General features: G+C 36.7%; 1 protein-coding gene across 1 annotated transcript; it reads left to right on the top strand.

The window, feature by feature from the left end:
• The first annotated feature begins 2980 nt into the window (after nt 1-2980).
• On the top strand, nt 2981-18928 carry LOC133315583 (uncharacterized). Its single transcript, XM_061517235.1, has 11 exons — nt 2981-3540; nt 3702-3786; nt 4352-4548; nt 15813-15895; nt 16803-16848; nt 16973-17029; nt 17164-17218; nt 17298-17398; nt 17516-17579; nt 17673-17806; nt 18593-18928. Exons 1-11 carry the CDS (start codon nt 3460-3462, stop codon nt 18764-18766), a joined length of 1077 nt encoding a protein of 358 aa, XP_061373219.1. The 5' UTR covers nt 2981-3459; the 3' UTR covers nt 18767-18928.
• The last annotated feature ends 129 nt before the right edge of the window (nt 18929-19057 follow it).

Here is a 19057-nt window from a genome sequence, read left to right as displayed (position 1 = left end):
ATAATTTAGAAAGTTATACGAATTAATTAATATTAATTAATTAATAATTACACTACAAATGACAACCGATGATTTTTGTCCATCAACTGTTGAGATGCGGTGTAAAACTTGTTAGTCTTACACTGGTGTAAAAAGATCATGCCCCATATTATATATATATATATATATATATATATATATATATATATATATATATATATATATATATATATATTTAATGTTTCTACCATGAATATAGATAAGTTATCTACATTCGCTCCCAAAATCAATGGCGGACCCAGAATTTTTTATGAGAGGAGGCAAAAATAAATATTAAAGTTATAAATGTTATTAAAACTAAGGGAGGTTTATACTTACTACTAGTTAAACTTACCACCATTATAACCAATCTAATCATCGTTAGATTAGAATTAAATCTGATGGTGATTAATTATGTCTTATAATATTAATTTTTTCTCTCACATCCTCTTTGTATGCCTCTCTCTCTCAATTTTCATCCCCTCTGTGTCTCTGTCTAGTCTTTTTTAGGGTAAACAAAATGGGCAATGTCCCCAAAAACAACAAAGCAAAAACAAAACAGTAAGAAGAAATAAACTAATCAAGTGCAGCAGCCCAGATTTGAGGAGAAGACCCCTCCAGATCAGCGAACTGGGTAATAAAAAAAACATTTTTTAATTTACAAAAAAAAAAAAAAAAAAACATTTTTAAGAAAGATTAACGAATGACTTAACAAATTTTTTATTTTCTTTGACAAACTCAAACCATTGCAATATACTCTTAATCTTCTTAGGATCCATGGACATTCTCAGTTTGGATATTATGTTGTCCAAGTATCCGAATAATTTCTCTTTCAGGGTGTTGGAAGCCTTTACCACAAATGCTTTAGAGTTTTTTTTATATATATATATATTCATCCATTATTCTTCCTTACCTAAAAGTGGCGAGGCTCTCATATATGTTTTCCTGAAGTCGATCTCTAAATTATTGAATCAAAACTGCCATTGTTCCTTCCAAATCTAGAGAGAGAAAGAAGCAGACATAAGGGGAATGAAAGCCTAGAGAGAGAAGCAGACAGAGAGGGGATGTGAGAGAAAAAATTAAAATTATAAAGAGTAACTAATCACCGTTAAATTTAATTCTAATCTAACGATAATTAGATTGGTGGTAAGGATGGTAAGTTTAGCTAGTGGTAAGTATAACTCTCCCTTAAGACCAATAGAAAGAATTAATTATTACAAATATTTTCAAAGAAGGGGTAAGGTAACTATTAAGAATTATCATATATTATTATTACAAAAATATAATTATATATATATGGAAAAGTGTTTGTCATTTTAAATGACAGAAAGTTATGTCATTTTAAGAGAGATACAGACACAGAAAATTTGAATTTTAAATTAAAAAAACCACCCATTTTCTCTCTCCCATGATTTCCGTTTTTCTGTGTCTATCTTTCTCCTAAAATGACATAACTTATGTCATTTAAAATGACAAACACCAAACCCTATAAACTTATATCTTTTTAGATTCTAACCGTTGATTTCTGTTCATCAACGGTTATAATTTATTGGATTAAAATTATTAATTAATTAATAATAAATTTGGCCAATTAAGTTTGGCCCAATAGATTGTAACCGTTGATGGATAGAAATCAACAGTTAGGATCTAAAAGGATATAAACCTATATCTTTTAAAAGGATAGATGTTTTTTCCAAGTTTATATCCTTTAAAAGGATAGATGTTATTCTCATATATATATATATATAGGGCTTATCATTTCTCAAGCTGCCGGAAATAAAGTTATCTCTGGCTACTAAATCATAACCGTACAAAGATGGATCAATGATGATGAAGGAAGAGAGAGAAAAAGGGAATCATAACCATTCAAAGGTGAATCGGTACATATAAGGAAATAAATAATCAAAACGACGTAGTTTTGAGGTGACCGGAGATAAACTTATCTCAAGCTGCTTGAGAAATGTTTTTTCCTATATATATATAGGAAAAAACATTTCTCAAGCTGCTTGAGATAAGTTTATCTCCGGTCACCTCAAAACTACGTCGTTTTGATTATTTATTTCCTTATATGTACCGATTCACCTTTGAATGGTTATGATTCCCTTTTTCTCTCTCTTCCTTCATCATCATTGATCCATCTTTGTACGGTTATGATTTAGTAGCCGGAAATAAAATTATCTCCTGCAGCTTGAGAAATGATAAGCTCATATATATATATATATAGGGTTAGGATATTTTGACTACCAATTTTTTCTACTACCACTCTAATCACCATTGGATTAGAGAAAAAGTTGAATGAATGAGAGAAAAGAAAAATAACTTATAATCCAATGGTGATTAGAGTGGTAGTAGAAAAAATTAGTAGTCAAAATATCCTACCTCATATATATATATAGGTTTTATAAGAGTTATGTTGTAGGAAAAATGATTGTGTTATGTTGTAGGAAAAATGATTGTGTAATGTTATAGAGATTCATTTTGCGTGCCTTAACTTTTTTAATTTTTTTTTGTTTTAAAAAGTGTGGGTCCCACAAAATGTTGTGTGTGTAGGAAATTTGATGGTGTCATGTTAAAGGACAAACTACAATCCCTATATATATATATATATATATATATATATATATATATAAAGTTGTAAAAGACCGTATTAGTATACTCAAATATAAACAAATCTTCAACCTCGGAGACAACTTCGGGGGGGGGGAGAGAGAAAGATTCTTCCTCGTAAATCCCCATCTCTAGTTCTCTACCATAAATAAAATGAAATAATTATCTCGTGCAAGGTGAAATTAATTGATCCCATAAACAAAAACAGTAAGTAACATACACTATTCTTTTCTGTCGTGCTAAGCGATTCTGGTGTAATAGTGTCGGCAACCTTAAGGCGGTGCAATATGTCCAAGAGTCTCATTCAATTCATAAATTCACATTTGACAATAGAAAGAGTAAAGAACGTGTAGGACGAAAGCTAGATCAGATAATTGCACGATCCAATTCCATACTCATCCAAAACACCCCATCGTGCCACCGCATCCAAATCCAATAAACGAGAAAAACATTATTGTTTGTGTTGTGTTGTGTAACTCTATCTGACGGCCACGCTTCATCACAACGCCAATTCAACGCCACAAACACAAACACCCCTGGTGGTGTTTTCCACATTTCTACGCTATTCATTCTATCCAATTTTAAATAACAATATAAACGAAAAAAAAAAAACAAGATAAACAACAAACACGGAAGAGCGGTTTTGTTCGGTTAAGGCACCAAACTCTAGAATACAAGAACCTATGCTTCATATCATAAATAATCAACATTAAATTTAAATATTCATTTCATTTCTGCTACGAAGATCCTAGAAAATGTCGAAGCGTATTTGGATCGGGGATTAGTATTTCTAGGGTTTTGCTGCTTCCTATTCAGATTCGGATTCCATCGGAAATGTCCGAAGCTAATTCAACGCCCCGAAGCTCCGCTTATCTCGTCGCTCTCTCTCAAGCGATCCACAAGAAGCTCCAGCGGGTTCGTTTTTTTCTTCCATTTTCTTGCTATTTTTCCCTGTTTGGATGTCGAGAAAATGTAGCCACGTGGAACTAGCAATTGGTTGTTCTGTGTTTGTATTGTATTGAATTGTTTGCTTTTCCTTTAACACATTAGGGTTGTGTGTGATAAATGTGCTGCAGGCGCTGGCTAATTCCTCTCAAAGGCGCAATTTGTTGCAGGAGCTGTTTGCAGACATAGCTTTAGAAGTGGATGACCGAGCCAAAGGTTAGTTATAAACGGTAGCTTCAGAACTTATCCATTTTCACTTTGATGATGATGATGGTGCAATATTTAATTCTTACAATCTAATTATTATTGAACACTAAGATTCGTGCTTCGAGCATGGTATTGGAATCATTGTTCATGGTTCACCTTGTTTACATGCTTAAAGTTTATATTTCCTTTTTTTTTTGGAAGATAATAATTCTCTTGCTTAAAATCAAATTTTCATCTAAGGTCAACTACCATATAGAAAATCCTTTGTGAAGAACATATGTGGGATTATATGTCTTGTTAAGTTAATTAGCTGGTCTATTATGTTATTTTTCTCTCTGGATGCTAGAGGACACATAATTGAGAATTTTTATTTTAAACAAATGAGTAGGATACAGAACGATGGGATTCAGAACTAACAAGTGGATATTTGAGTCTAGTAAGGTGTCAAGAACCTTTTTATTTTATTTTTCCTAGAAGGGGGAGGATGTGTGTGTTCTCTTTTATTTGTTATTTGCCAAACAAGAATTACCAAGTACAAATCTTCTTTTTCTTTTTCTTTTTTTCCCAATAACAGATGTAATTGTCAACAAGGAAGAAGATATCATTTCTCCTGCGGAGGATGTCAATGATGGTCTGTTATGTTTCTATGATGTGCTTGCTGATTATTTTGTGCGAGTGCCTGATAGTGGAAAACCTATCCTTGACTTGATTGTCCAACTCTGGAGCCAATCATTTGCTTCACATATATTTGCCCTCCTGTTTCACAAATGGGTATGTGAGCTTGTGTCTACCCTATTGTCTTATTGGTTTCTTGCTGACATTTTCTGTGTGAGATTGTATAATTTTTCATTGCCGGTTTTGGATTTGAAATTCATTAACATTTTGAAAATTCTATTAAAAAAAGGCAAGTATGTAAGGTGCATAGATGTCATTGTTCTCACCATGATCACTATGCCCTTATTACAACTAGAAGCCAGTTCTGACATTATTTTTTACCGTTATTATTGTGGTTGACGTGATCATCAAAAGTATAGGTTTTGTCCATATATTTGATATTGTTCTCCAAGCCTTCAAAATATTGCCATTGTATTTCTAATTTGGCTTTTTATAATTAAAATAAAGATTTTTTGATAATAATCGGATGTTTGTTCTAAATCTATTAGGTTTGAAGTTTTTTTTAAGCATAAGCTAATCTATGCTTAGTCCTTACCTGTTCAATTATCAAGTTTTCCAAATAAATGTTAGAAAAAATTCATAATTGTTGTTCTGTGTGTAGCTATTAGTGTAGAATAAATAAACTGTACTTAATATACTGCACTTGTCCATAGGGTTATTTTTGTAAAGCCAAGTGGCTTAGTTTCATTATTCAGTTCAGTGAACTGAATATTGTTACAACAGAATAGGATGACGTGGCTGTATCATTTTTCAATATAAAGAGCTCTCATGTACTATTCTCTCTCAGATAACAATGATATGAAATATTCAATCTCTTTCTCGTCTTTCTCTTTCCTATTCTCCCGTCTTCCTCAGAATTCTTTGATGGTATCAGAGCTCTCTCTGAGGGCCTGGTACAGATAACTTCTTGCTATGTCTTTCGCTTTGCCATCACAGTCTCTGTCTCCTTCTGTAACCGGAAACGCAACCGGAAATGCATCGACAGAGAATCGCTCATCTTCTTTGTCGCTGTTCAGCCATCAAGTCTCTGTTAAACTAACAGAGAGCAATTTTCTTCTTTGGAATCAGGTTGTAGAACCTGTAATCACCTCTCACCAACTCCAGCACATCCTTGTTAACCCTAAAATACCACTTCATTTTGAATTGGAGCAAGATCGTGTTGATGGAGTCGTCAATCACTTCTCACCAACTTCAGCACATCCTTGTTAACCCTAAAGTACCACTTCAGTTTGAATTGGAGCAAGATCGTGTTGATGGAGTCATCAATCACTTGTACACTGAATGACTTTGTCAAGATCGGATGCTTCTCTCGTGGATCCTTTGCACTATTTCAGAAGAATTCTTGAACGAAATCCTCAGAGTCAGCCATGTGTATGAAGCTTGGAGCAGGTCCACTAAGTTCTTCCAAGGAATGATGAAGTCTAAAGCTCACCAACTCAGATCTGAACTCCGCACCATCAAGAAAGGTGGGAGATCTGTTGCTGAGTACCTTGGACGCGTTAAATCTCTCTGTGATGAACTAAAAGCAATCAAAAGCCCTGTTCCAGTTGACGAACAAACTGAGTTGTGATACTAGCTGGCCTTCCTGCTAAGTTCAATGCCTTTGTCACCTCTGTTAGAGCATGTGAAAATCCGTATTCACTCAATGACTTGAGAGTTGAACTGATGTCTCATGAAATGATGCTTGCAAGACAAAATGAAACTCTTCTCTCAAATTCAATGACTGTGAATGTTGTGCAGAAGACCTCTACTGATCCAAAAGAAACGTCTAGATATGAATCAGCACCTGCCAGATCTCCTTTTAACGTTGTGCAACCAAATCTAGATCAAAATACATACAACCAGAGGTCTTATAGTCCAAATTATGTAAGAGGTAGAGGTAGATCCTATCCTCGAAACAACAGAGGAGCTAGAGGTTGTGGACGTAGCAATGTTCAATGTTCAATGCCAGCTCTGCTACAAATTTGGACATGGAGTTTAGAGTTGCTGGTACAGGTTTGATGAGAACTTTGTACCTGAACTCCCTCCCTCTGAAGCTCCTCAGTATTTTCCATCAGCACAATCTTCATTCCAGAGGCCATATCAATATGTCAGATCTACTGCCCACAGCCAACCTTAAGCCTTGCTAACCACCAATCAACCTCAAGGACAAGGATTTCTACCAACTCCTTCGAATATTCAGGCCATAGAGTGGTATCCAAGATTCAGGCGTCTCTCATCATGTAACTGCCAATCCTCTGAACCTGTTGCAAAGCACACAACCGTCAGGTGCAAATCAGGTTTACATAGGGAATGGCCAAGGTTTGAAATTGAATGCTATGGGTTGTTCTTCATTCTTTTCTCCACTTAAACCACACACTCATTTGCATCTTAACAATCTGCTTCTTGTTCTTTCTATAACTAAAAATTTTATCAATGTGAGTCAGTTTGCTTGAGATAATGGTGTTTATTTCGAATTTCACCCTCTCACTTGCCTGAAATCTCAGGCATCTCATAAAGTTCTGTTGGAAGGTGTCTTAGGATCAGATGGACTATATTGCTTTCAAGGAGTTCAACTTTCTCCCAACTCAAGTCAACAGTCAAGTCAACATTCTCCCATTTCTGTTTCAAACCTTACTTCATGTAGTCCACCACCAAAATGTAGTAGCTCAATTTCTTCTAGTACAGTTCCCACTAATGTAATCACACAGTGCACAGATAATGTTGCTTCTAGTTTTGCAAAAGTTGTAGGTTCTAACTATATGTACTCATTTTGGCATTGTCGATTCAGGCACCCTCACAGTGAGGCACTCAACTGTTCTAAAGCTCTGTAATGTTCCTATTCCTAATAAAACGAATGTTGAATTCTGTTTTGCCTATTGTTGATGTAAAATACATCATTTACATTCAGCTCCTTCAACCAAAGTGTATGCAAAACCTTTTGATTTGATTTTTAGTGATCTCTGAGGACCAGCCCCTGTTAAATCTACAATGGGCTTTATATATTACATATCATTTGTAGATGCTCACTCTCGATACACTTGGATTTATCCTCTCAAATAGAAATCAGAAGCCTTAATTATATTTACTCATTTCCGAGCACTTGTGTCAAACCACTTTCAATTCACCATAAAGGTTCTTCAAACTAACTTTAGGGGACGAGGGTTTCGTTCCTTCAATCAACATCTCAAACAGCTTGGTATAGTTCATAGAATAGCTTTCCCCCACACCCATCATCAAAATGGTGTGGTAGAAAGGAAACATAGGCATATTGTTGAGACTGGGCTCGCTCTTGTTGCTCATGCATCTTTCCCCATCAAATTCTAGGATCATGCTTTTATCTCTGTTGTTTACCTCATTAATTCTCTACCCACTGCTGCCTTAAACTTTGAAGCTCCCCTTGTGAAGTTACACAAAATTGTCCCTGATTACAAATCACTCAAAGTTTTTGGTTGTGCCTGCTTCCCTTTCTTAAGACCATACAATAATCATAAATTGGACTTTCGAAGCAGTGAATGCATTTTCCTTGGGTATTCTCCAAGTCACACAAAGGATACAAATGCCTTAATTCCTCTGGGAGACTTTTTATCTCAAAGGATGTACTCTTTAATGAAACCAAATTTCCTTATCCTTCCTGGTTTTCTTTGAATCCTACTCCTACTTCAACTGATCCTTCCCCACCTGTTTCTAACTTAATTCCCTTGGTGATCTCTACATCTGATTTCACTCATTCTGACCTCTCACACCAAGTCAGAATTATTGCTCATTCCCAAAGTTCTGACTCATTGCCACAGTGCTCCAACTCAGATAATCCAGGTTCTCCAAGCAACACCTCATCCACATCCACACCAACAAGAAACTCCTCTCCCAGCACCTACATCATCTGGTTCAGGTCCAATTACATTCTCAGGTTCATCAACTTCCAGCAGTGGCAACACCACTAGTCCAGGTTCCCATGTTGCTATTTCTTTTAGTCCGTCTCCTTCCTCTTCTTCTAGCTCTAGCTCTGGGTCTGAATATGTTCCATCTGGTCTCTTCCTTCTTCCCCTACTCATTCTATCACCACTCGCTCTGAGACTGCTCATTTGCCTCAAATATTTTTAACTTCTCTCGAGTCCAGCACGATTAAACAAGCCTTGGCCAATCCCAATTGGTTTTCTGCTATGCAGTCAGAGTTTGATGCTCTCCAAGTAAACTCCACATGGTCTTTGGTCTCTCTTCCACCCAATCGGACAGCCATTGGCTACTAGTGGGTCTTTCGGGTTAAAAAAACCTAGATGGATCTATTAATAGGTACAAAGCTAGGTTAGTGGCTAAACGTTTCCATCAACAAGCAGGCTCTGATTATTCTAAAACTTTCTCGCCGGTTGTGAAGCCCATCACTATCAGAACTGTTCTAACTAGTGCAATTTCTTTTGGCTGGACACTCCGACAGTTGGATGTTAATAATGCACTCCTCAATGGCACCCTTGAGGAGGAGGTTTATATGCAACAGCCTCCTGGCTTTGAGTCACCTACTAAATCTCTTGTTTGCAGGTTATATAAGGCTCTTTATGGCTTAAAATAGGCCCCAAGGGCCTGATTTGATAAACTCAAAAATCCTTACTGCATCTTGGTTTTGTAGCTAGCAGATGTGACCCTTCATTGTTTATCTACAGGAAGTCATCTCAGTGGTTTTTTCTCCTAGTGTATGTTGATGATATAATCCTCACTGGCAGTGATCTTTCTTTTATTCAGTCTTTGATTCAGCAATTGCACACCTCCTTTGCTTTAGTAGATCTTGGAGAGCTGGACTTCTTCCTTGGCATAGAGGTTCAAAAAACTTCTTCTGGTGCACTGGTTCTTTCTCAAGCAAAATTGTAGAATATTCTAGAGTTTTCTACTTGTTTCTAGCTACTTGTTCCTTTGAGTAGTGTGATGCCTCTTCGGTTACTGTGTATTTTATTTATTACTTCAACTCCTTAACTACCTTGTAATCTGTATATAAAGATCCCTTTGGGTGTCAATCAATATATGAAAAATACATTTCAGTCTTATATTTCATCATGGTATCAAGAGCAGGTTATCCTGTGGTCATCTTGTAAACCTTCATGTTTCCTTCCGTTTTCCATTTTTCACTGTTTATTAAAATAACTCAGAAACCATATCTGGACCCCTCCAATCACGAAACCAGGCCACCATTGGACTCAGAAGCCATTTCTGAGTCGACCCACGTCAGCCCCGTCGCCGGAAAGTCAGCCACGCGCCGCCACTGCAGAACTGCCTCTCCGGCGCGTGTGAGCCACGCGCCGCCCTGCCGGCCTCCGTTTGTCATACGGTTTTCACAGAACGGCTCGCCTGGCCTTCCTCTTCCTGTTCTGAGGGTTTAAATCACGATTGGAGCACTCTTCTTGTTGGGTCCAGTTGGTTCCTCTTCGTGATTTTTCAGTTCTGAACGATTGGAGTTCCTTTTTTGTTTTTTTTGTTTTTTTATTTTGAACAATGGAAGTTGAAAATATTGAGGCTGAGAATAAGCATTCTGAAAAATCATCCGGTAATGTTTCCGGTGTCTTTCCTCTTCCCTGTTCTTCGTCTTCCGGAGACAACCCAGCTATACAGATTACTAACCACCGTTTAAACGGTAAGAATTATGAGCAATTTCAGAAGGTGGTCTCAATCTGCTGAGGCAACTAGTCATGTTGCTCAACAAGGTATGGCATTCCATGTTGATCATAGTAGTCGTTGGATTCTTGATTCGGGAGCTTCTGATCATATGACAGGTAATGCATCCCTGTTTTGTTCTTATACCCCTTAGTATCACCAGTCACGAATAAGGACGGCTGATGGTAGTTTCTCTAATATTGCGGGAAAGGGATCCATTAAGCTCTCTGAACATATTACTCTGAATTCTGTCCTTCATGTCCCTTCTCTTACTTGTAACCTTATCTCTATTAGTAAACTTTCCTCTGAATTGCATTGTGTTGCTAAATTCTCTGCCAAAACCTGTGTTTTTCAAGAACAGGATTCGGGGCTGATGATTGGCAGTGCTAGAGAGGAAGAAGGGCTTTACTATTTTGAAGAAGATTCTCATGAAAAGAGATTTTTTGCAAATCACTCTTTATGTTTATCAGACGATTGTAATGATGTTTTGTTGTGGCATCGTCGTTTAGGACACCCAAATTTCTTTTATCTTCAAAAGCTGCTTCCAAACTTATTTATCAACAAAAAACCAAGTTCCTTTTTTTGTGATGATTGTCAGTTTGCAAAACACTCTCGTGTTTCTTATTTCCCTAGAGATTATCATGTTTCGTCTCCATTTACATTGATTCATAGTGATATTTGGGGCCCAGCTCGTGAAAAAAATATATCTGGAACTCGTTGGTTTATTACCTTTATTGATGATCATTCTAGAGTATGCTGGGTATATCTTCTAAAAGATAAGTCTGAAGTTGCAGCCACTTTTAAAAATTTTCATGCTATGGTACAAACTCAATTCCAGACCTCTATCCAAATCCTGCGAACTGACAACGGTACTGAATATTTTAATTCTGTTCTTGGTGATTACCTAACCAAGCAAGGTATTATCCATCAAAGTTCTTGTCCTAACACCCCTCAACAAAATGGGGTGGCTGAAAGGAAAAATAGACATCTAATTGAAGTTGCTAGAGCCCTCTTGTCTACAATGCATGTCCCTAAATACCTGTGGGGGGAGGCTGTCTTGACTGCCTCATATCTCATCAATCGGATGCCCTCTCGCGTCCTGAATTTTCATTCTCCCATATCTTGCCTTACCCGCTCTTTTCCTTCCTTTCGGGCTCTCTCTTCCCTTCCTCCAAAGTTGTTTGGCTGCGTGGTTTTTGTTCATATTCCTCCACATCAAAGGTCCAAACTTGATCATAAGTCTGTTAAATGTGTTTTCATAGGATATCCTCCTAATCAAAAAGGTTACAAGTGCTACTCACCTTCTCTTCGAAAGGTCTTTGTTTCTATGAATGTTACTTTTTGTGAAACACAATCATTTTTTCCCTCGACTTCTCTTCAGGGGGAGTCTATTGGTATAAATGAAGACAAGTCTTGGAATCCAAATAATTCTACTGTCTTACCTTTACCCTTGGAAACATCTGTTGTTTCTTTACCTTTGGAGTCAGGGGGAGTTAATGTACAGGAGACAAGGACAGCAATTGTACCAGAGACTGGAGATCCTCCCGGTAAATGGGGAAAATTCTACAGCAGGCGAAAATCTCCTCAAGATCCTCTAGACTGCCAGGATTCTGACCCGAGTCCTAGTTCCAGCAATCCACTTGAGAACACTGGTACAGCTGACCTAGATGTGCCCATTGCCCTTCGAAAAGGTACTAGATCTTGCACTGCTCATCCTATTTCTCATCACATTTCATATGAAAAGTTATCTCCAGGTTTTCGTGCTTTCAACACTATATTAGACGGTACAAAAATACCAAAAAATATCCAAGAGGCACTTAATGACCCTAAATGGAGGGATGCAGTCTTTGAAGAAATGGATGCTCTTAAAAAAAATGGAACTTGGGAGTCAGTGGCACTTCCCAGAGGAAAAAAAACTGTAGGTTGCAAATGGGTGTTCACAATAAAATTTAATGCAGATAACAGCATCAACAAATATAAGGCCAGATTGGTTGCCAAAGGATTTACTCAGACTTATGGGATAGACTATCAGGAGACGTTCGCTCCCGTTGCCAAACTTAACTCTATCCGAGTCTTACTATCACTTGCTGCCAACCTTGATTGGCCCTTGCATCAATTGGACGTAAAGAACGCTTTCTTAAATGGGGACTTACATGAGGAAGTTTACATGGATCCACCACCTGGTTTTGAACAGGGAGATGGTTCTGTATGCATGTTGAAGAAATCTCTTTATGGACTTAAATAATCCCCTAGAGAGTGGTTTGAAAAGTTTACTCGTGTTGTTAAAGAAAGAGGATTTATCCAAGCTCAGACTGATCACACTTTATTTTTTAAACACTCCGATAGTGGCAAAATTGCTATCCTCATTGTTTATGTTGACAACATAATTGTCACAGGTGATGACTGGGAAGAAATAAAATCTTTAAAAGGGGGTTTAGCTAGTCAGTTTGAACTAAAGGATCTTGGATCTCTCAAATATTTCCTTGGAATGGAAGTTGCTCGTAGCAAGGCGGGAATTTCCTTATCTCAGAAGAAATATATTCTAGACCTGCTGCAAGAAACAGGTATGCTTGGGTGCAAGCCTGCAGAAACTCCAGTTGAACCCAATATTAAATTGGGAATTGAAGATGGAAAAGATGTTGACAGGGAGCAATACCAAAGGTTGGTAGGGAAGCTGATCTACTTATCTCACACTCGGCCTGATATTACATTTGCGGTTAGCATGGTTAGCCAATTCATGCATTCTCCTAAGGAAAAACACCTTAGTGCTGTTTATAGAATCCTCAAGTACCTCAAAAACACCCCTGGTCGAGGAATGCTCTTTAAAAGGGGACACGAGAGGATGATAGAAATCTATACAGATGCTGATTGGGCTGGCTCTGCTATGGACCGAAGATCCACTTCAGGATATTGTACCTATGTCTGGGGAAATCTTGTGACCTGGAGAAGTAAGAAACAAACTGTTGTTGCCAGAAGCAGTGCAGAAGCAGAATTTCGGGCGCTAGCCCATGGCATTTGTGAAGGAATCTGGTTAAGAAGGCTCCTTGGAGAATTAAAGATATCTTATTCTCTACCTGTGAGACTCTATTGTGATAATAAGGCTGCAGTCAGTATTGCTCAAAATCATGTACATCATGACAGAACCAAACATGTGGAGGTTGATCGTCATTTTATCAAAGAAAAATTGGAGGAGGGTAGTGTATGTTTGTCATATATGCCTACCAAGGAGCAAACAGCCGACATTCTCACCAAAGGATTACACAAACCCATCTTTGAGGATTTAATTAGCAAGTTGGGGATGATCAATATACATCTCCCAACTTGAGGGGGAGTGTAGAATATTCTAGAGTTTTCTACTTGTTTCTAGCTACTTGTTCCTTTGAGTAGTGTGATGCCTCTTCGGTTACTGTGTATTTTATTTATTACTTCAACTCCTTAACTACCTTGTAATCTGTATATAAAGATCCCTTTGGGTGTCAATCAATATATGAAAAATACATTTCAGTCTTATATTTCATCAAAAATACATCAGGGACTTACTTCTCAAAGCCAATATGGCCTAGGCAAAAGGCATCTCCACTCCCCTTCAATCTGGTTGCAAGCTCTCAAAATTTAGGTCCAGTTATTATTCAAACCCTTCCTTCTATTGCTCCATTGTGGGAGCTTTACAATATGTTACTCTCACTAGGCCTGAGATCAGCTATGCTTTTAATAAAGCCTGCCAGTTCATGGCTCAGCCACTTGAAAAACATTGGGCTGCTGTCAAAAGAATCTTGTGTTATTTTAATGGTACTCAACATCATGGAATGTTGACGAAACCCTGCAATCCCAGTCACCTTTTTTCTATCACAGCCTTTTGTGATGTTTGTTGATTGGGCTAATGATCCGGATGATCATAGGTCTACCTCAGAGCCTGTGTTTTTTGGCTCCAACCTAGTCTCTTAGTGTTCCAAGAAACAAAATCTGGTGGCTCGATCTAGCACTGAAGCCGAATATCGCAGTCTTGCTCTAGCTACAGCTGAAGTTCTTTGGCTTAGATCTCTTCTTCTTGAGCTTTAAGTTTAGTTCAGTACCCCCCTCATTCTCTGTGATAACTTGAGCACTGTCTCTCTTTCTCACAATCCTGTTTTGCATGCCCGTACAAAGCTTATGGAGCTAGATATCTTCTTCGTCAGAGAGCATGTTATTGCGAAAGACATACAACCAGCTTTGGATCAAGTTTCTAATACTGTCACCAAGAGTCTCTCTGCCTCGCGCTTTGCTATCTTACGGGACAAACTCACTCTCATGCTCATTTCCATCCACCCTGAGTTTGTGGGGGCATATTAGTGTAGAATAAATAAACTGTACTTAATATACTGCACTTGTCCATAGGGTTATTTCTGTAAATAGCCAAGTGGCTTAGTTTCATTATTCAGTTCAGTTAACTGAATATTGTTACAACAGAATAGGATGACTTGACTGTATTATTTTCTCTTTAAAGAGCTCTCATGTACTGTTCTCTCTCAGGTAACAATGATATGAAATATTCAATCTGTCTCTCTCCTTTCTCTCTCGTCTTCCTCAGAATTCTTTGAGTAGTATAAGAGATTTGTTATATCCTTGAGTAGTATAAGAGATTTGCTATATCCTCCTAGTACTCAACGAAGAATGTATTTAATGAAAAAATAGATGCATACAATATCTTGGGAACATAAAAAGCGTTAGGTACTTTCTTCACTTGGTGATTGGTAGGACTGGTTATGAGGATTTAGAATTACCCATAAAAATATAAGTGCAGATTCAACATTAATTACTAACAATAATGATTATGCAGATTTTTTTACTGCCAATTACATTTTATTATCTTTAAAAGGGATAGCATCTATACCTGGGAGCTCTTCTTGTTTATTTAAATCTTGAAATGCTATTTAGTACTTATAATCTTTTTCAATGGTTTCTAAAGCTAATGCTTTCCCTTATATTAGTCCCAAATTTCTTTGTCTTGTGAGCTGTTGATAGAACCTGTTTGTCAAATCCTTAATGGGTTTTGGAGCAGGTTTCAGATTTAATATTCAGGAACCCAATACATGTTATTTCAAATGGGCTTGGTGTTTCTCATTTTAAATGAGATAAGTTATCTTATTTTAGGAGAGAGATAGACACAGAAAATGGAAATCATGGGAGAGAGAAAGTGGGTGATTTTTTTTTAATTTAAAATTTAAATAAAAAAATTTATTCTGTATCTATCTCTCTCTTAAAATGACATAACTTTATGTCATTGAAAATGACAAACATTTTTCCCTATTTCAAATATATGGAATAAATATTTATTCAATACAAGTGAAATGATTTGTGGCTTTGTTATTCTTAAAAGACCTAAGAATTGCAGTTATATAATGTTGAGATATATAAAATCATTAATGTAGCCTCATCCAAAAGCTTAAGCTTTTGGGTTAAATTGGTTCTTTACATGGTATCAAAGTCTTGGTGTACCGGGTTTGATCCTCACCGCCCTCACTTTCTTTCTAGTGGAATTTATTTCTTCGCATAGGTAGGTGGGCCTGTGCATAGTCCACCCTTCATGCCCAGTGAGCTCTCGTGTGAGGGGGCGTGTTGAGATATATAAAATCATTATGTAGCTTCAACCCAAAAGCTGCATTAATGATTTTATATATCTCAACATTGTGGTATACTCATCAATAAAACATTTTTCATGTTGCTTTCTGCACGTTGCACAATAACTTCATATCTTTTTGCAGTTATTTGAAGCTCATCTTGATGATCACGAAGTTCTCCTCCGGTATTCATCTGCTCTGGTTCAAGGCGCCACAAATGTTTTCTGGTATGAATACAGGCTGCTATAAATGAAAATCGTACTTAATTGACTATAACTTCCAAAAGCCAAGCTTGGATTTGGATTGGCTAGCATTTATGAATTACAATTGTATTGACTTTCATATATCATGCTTGGAAAAAATATATGAACTTCCTTTCATGCTCTATTCCCCTTTCAAATGGGAAGAATAAAATATCTGTCTGTGGTCTCCATTATTTTTCTTTTTCTTAAAAGAAATTTTTTATTTTTTATTTTTTGCTTTAAGTGGTAAAACTGCTCCTTTGTGATTGAAAAATTACGGATTCGAATTCGGAAAATAGCCTTTTTGCAAATATGTAAGGATAAGGTTGTATACAAGGATTGTCCTTTATGCCATCCTCCCTGCTGAGTGATTTTTTGTTTTTGCTTTAAGTGGTTTTATCAACTGATAGGTTTTCTGACTAGGAGTGACAGTAATAGGAAAGGAATTGGAAGAATGCGGAAAATAGAAAGAATGATATCTATATTTTGAAAATGGTGATTACAAGAGGAAGAATCCCCTTCCAACTTCCAAGGGGTATCCCCTTCTCCCACTTAGAATTCCCTCTACAATTTCCCCCTATTTAACTACCTAACCTCCTAATTTCCTCTATCTAACCCACTGAACTTCTACTGTTTATTCCCCGTGAAATATAACCTCCAAACTTTATTCCCCTTGTTAAGATTCGGTTCGTGCCCAACATCAATAGCCTTTCCCATGCCAATTCAATAGCATCCATCCCAGCCTATCCCCTCTATATAAAGCAAAACAATGGCAAATGTTATTAAGAGTATCTCCATGGGCTAGAACCTCCTATGATACAGTGGACATGTTAACATTCTCAAATTCAATCCGGGATGATATTGCAATAATAATTTTTGGTGCCATGTACAGGATTGACATACAAACAAATACAAGGCGATTCCAGTCTCTATTCCGTGTAAGAGTCCTATAGGAAAATCTTATGTTTATTTGTACTGATACGTATCATCGGAATAATGTTGTGATTATTGCTTCCTTTTTCCAATTCTTTTGCATATTCCTTGTGTTCCCCTCAAGTTCAGTACCTTTTGGCAGATGTTGCATTAGACCACACTCGATTGAATAAAATTCCTGTCCAGGTTTGATTACCCTATCAGTTTTAGTTTATGACATTAGATGAATGCTGCCAACAATTTATTATGGGACCCTTGAGTTAGTGTATTAGTTGCTAGCAATGGTTTCTGAATTTCTCTACTTTTCATTGAATGATCAGGCTCAGCGAGATATGTATCTTATGCTCTCGAGATTCATTCTATTTTACAACTCAGGTAGACATTCGGAGTAGCGGATTGGCCTATGAATGACAATGAACTAGTCTTTTAAAATATATTACCCTTCTCTTTGCAGCTGACAAAATAGATAGCTTCTTGAAACAATGTCCTGTTTTCCCAACTGCTTTCTTTGTTGGCAGTCCAGCAGATATATTTGTCACTGAACTCACTGATCAGGTATATTTGAATTATACCCTTTAATAATCGAGAGCCATATCCTCTTTCATATGAAGTCATGTCGGGAAATGAAGATATCACCATTAATGTATAGTGTTGAAATTTTTTTGTTGTCAGCTTCTAAAGTTAAAGGTGGAACCGGTGCTGCTTCATTACCTTTCAGAAATTAAGGTCCTTCAGGGTACAATATCAATCATTCAGATGCAATAGTTGGACTATTCTTATCTCAACCTGACTTAGCTATGCCATTTTTGTGTTTATGCTGATGGCACAGGCATGGAATTGAGAATGACTACAAGTACGCGATTGAAAAGTTGTCTATATAGCTTTACTTCTCCTGGTGGTCCAATGTATCCCACTAGAGCTGTTCGTCATGCTGCCTGGGAAGCATTAGATTTGCTCTTTCCGGTTAGTATTTTTTTTATTAGTAAGCCCACTTATTATCAATTTCAATAGCTTTGTTCTTTCTGTCCCTAAATAATGTACGGCCAGTTAATTTTAGTTGCGTCCTTGTCAGAATAAAATTTACTGTACCAATAAATAAGGAAGTGGCGCATTCTTGTTAACAAGAGTATTTACTTGGATTATGTGGCTTTTCAATTTTTTGTAAAGATGGTATGTATGATTAATCAAGAGGTAATTAGAGTTGAGTTAACTCTAAATATATATATATATATATATATATATATATATATATATTTACTTTGATTAGAAGGCTTTTTAATTTTTTGTACAGATGGTATTATATGATTAATCAATCTTGCAAAACTGTTTAAACTGCCAATAGATAAAGGAAAACACTAATGATGTCTTTTTGTTTCTTTTTGGTTTTTGAACTGAATTCTTAAAGGGCAAGTTGATTATGTTTAAATGGATTAATGTTTCTCATGTTGTAGGAGATAATTTTATCTTCTGTACATACATAAAAATGTATAGAGCTTATGTGGACTCACGTGAAAAGAAAAGAGAGAACAAAAATATATGAATTCCACATATTTTTATTTGTGTGTAAAAGATAAAATTATCTCTTATAATATTAGAAATATTAATTCCATGTTTAAATACGCAGCATCCATGTTTTAATTATATAGCACTTCTCATAAGAAGCGTAACACCTCTTGGGAGCGAGCTACTTGCATAAACAAGTCATTTCTGCTATGTAAATATTGATGTAATTGATCTACAATGGTACAGGTGGGACGTTACCCTCGGCATCTGATAAGCTTGTTCTTCAGGTTGCTGTATCCGTGGTATTGGCCCTCATCCTGTTGGAACTTTACGATTTCTTGCATACAGGCAATCTTTTACTCCTTGCTGAGGCTGGTATTTTCTACGTGGGAAAAGATTGCCAAGCCAAAATCACCATAGATTCCCACTTTTGAGAGTATTTTATATACATCATAGAAATATCGCATCATCTCTTGCCAGCCAGCGTGAGTGCCTAGCGCAGTGACCCTCTGATTATTTTTGTTGTCGCGAGGGGCTATTTGTGTACAAACAAGCTTGTTAATGTTATGTATATTTTGTTCGCTATGGTTTTTATTTAAGAAATGTTCAGTATGGTTTCCACATTAGGGAATTAAAAAAAGACGCTGAAAACAAAGAACTGCAATTCATTTAGCAAAAGTACGTAAATAATTCGCTTCAGATAGCACACTG

This window comes from Gastrolobium bilobum, unplaced genomic scaffold (genome assembly GCF_033153095.1).
Source record: "Gastrolobium bilobum isolate Gb01-03AN ecotype WA unplaced genomic scaffold, APGP_CSIRO_Gbil_v1 utg1559, whole genome shotgun sequence".
NCBI lineage: Eukaryota > Viridiplantae > Streptophyta > Magnoliopsida > Fabales > Fabaceae > Gastrolobium > Gastrolobium bilobum.
The sequence above is the reverse complement of the archived record's forward strand: the minus strand, read 5'-3'. Positions and strand labels throughout refer to the sequence as shown.

What these genes read in the sequence shown, in the direction of transcription:
- LOC133315583 (XM_061517235.1), top strand. Translation starts at nt 3,460, where the DNA reads ATGTCCGAAGCTAATTCAACGCCCCGAAGCTCCGCTTATCTCGTCGCT. An exon ending in CATTCTATTTTACAACTCAG is followed by an intron (nt 17,219 to 17,297) that starts GTAGACATTCGG and finishes TTCTCTTTGCAG; the next exon opens with CTGACAAAATAGATAGCTTC. An exon ending in CATTAGATTTGCTCTTTCCG is followed by an intron (nt 17,807 to 18,592) that starts GTTAGTATTTTT and finishes ACAATGGTACAG; the next exon opens with GTGGGACGTTACCCTCGGCA.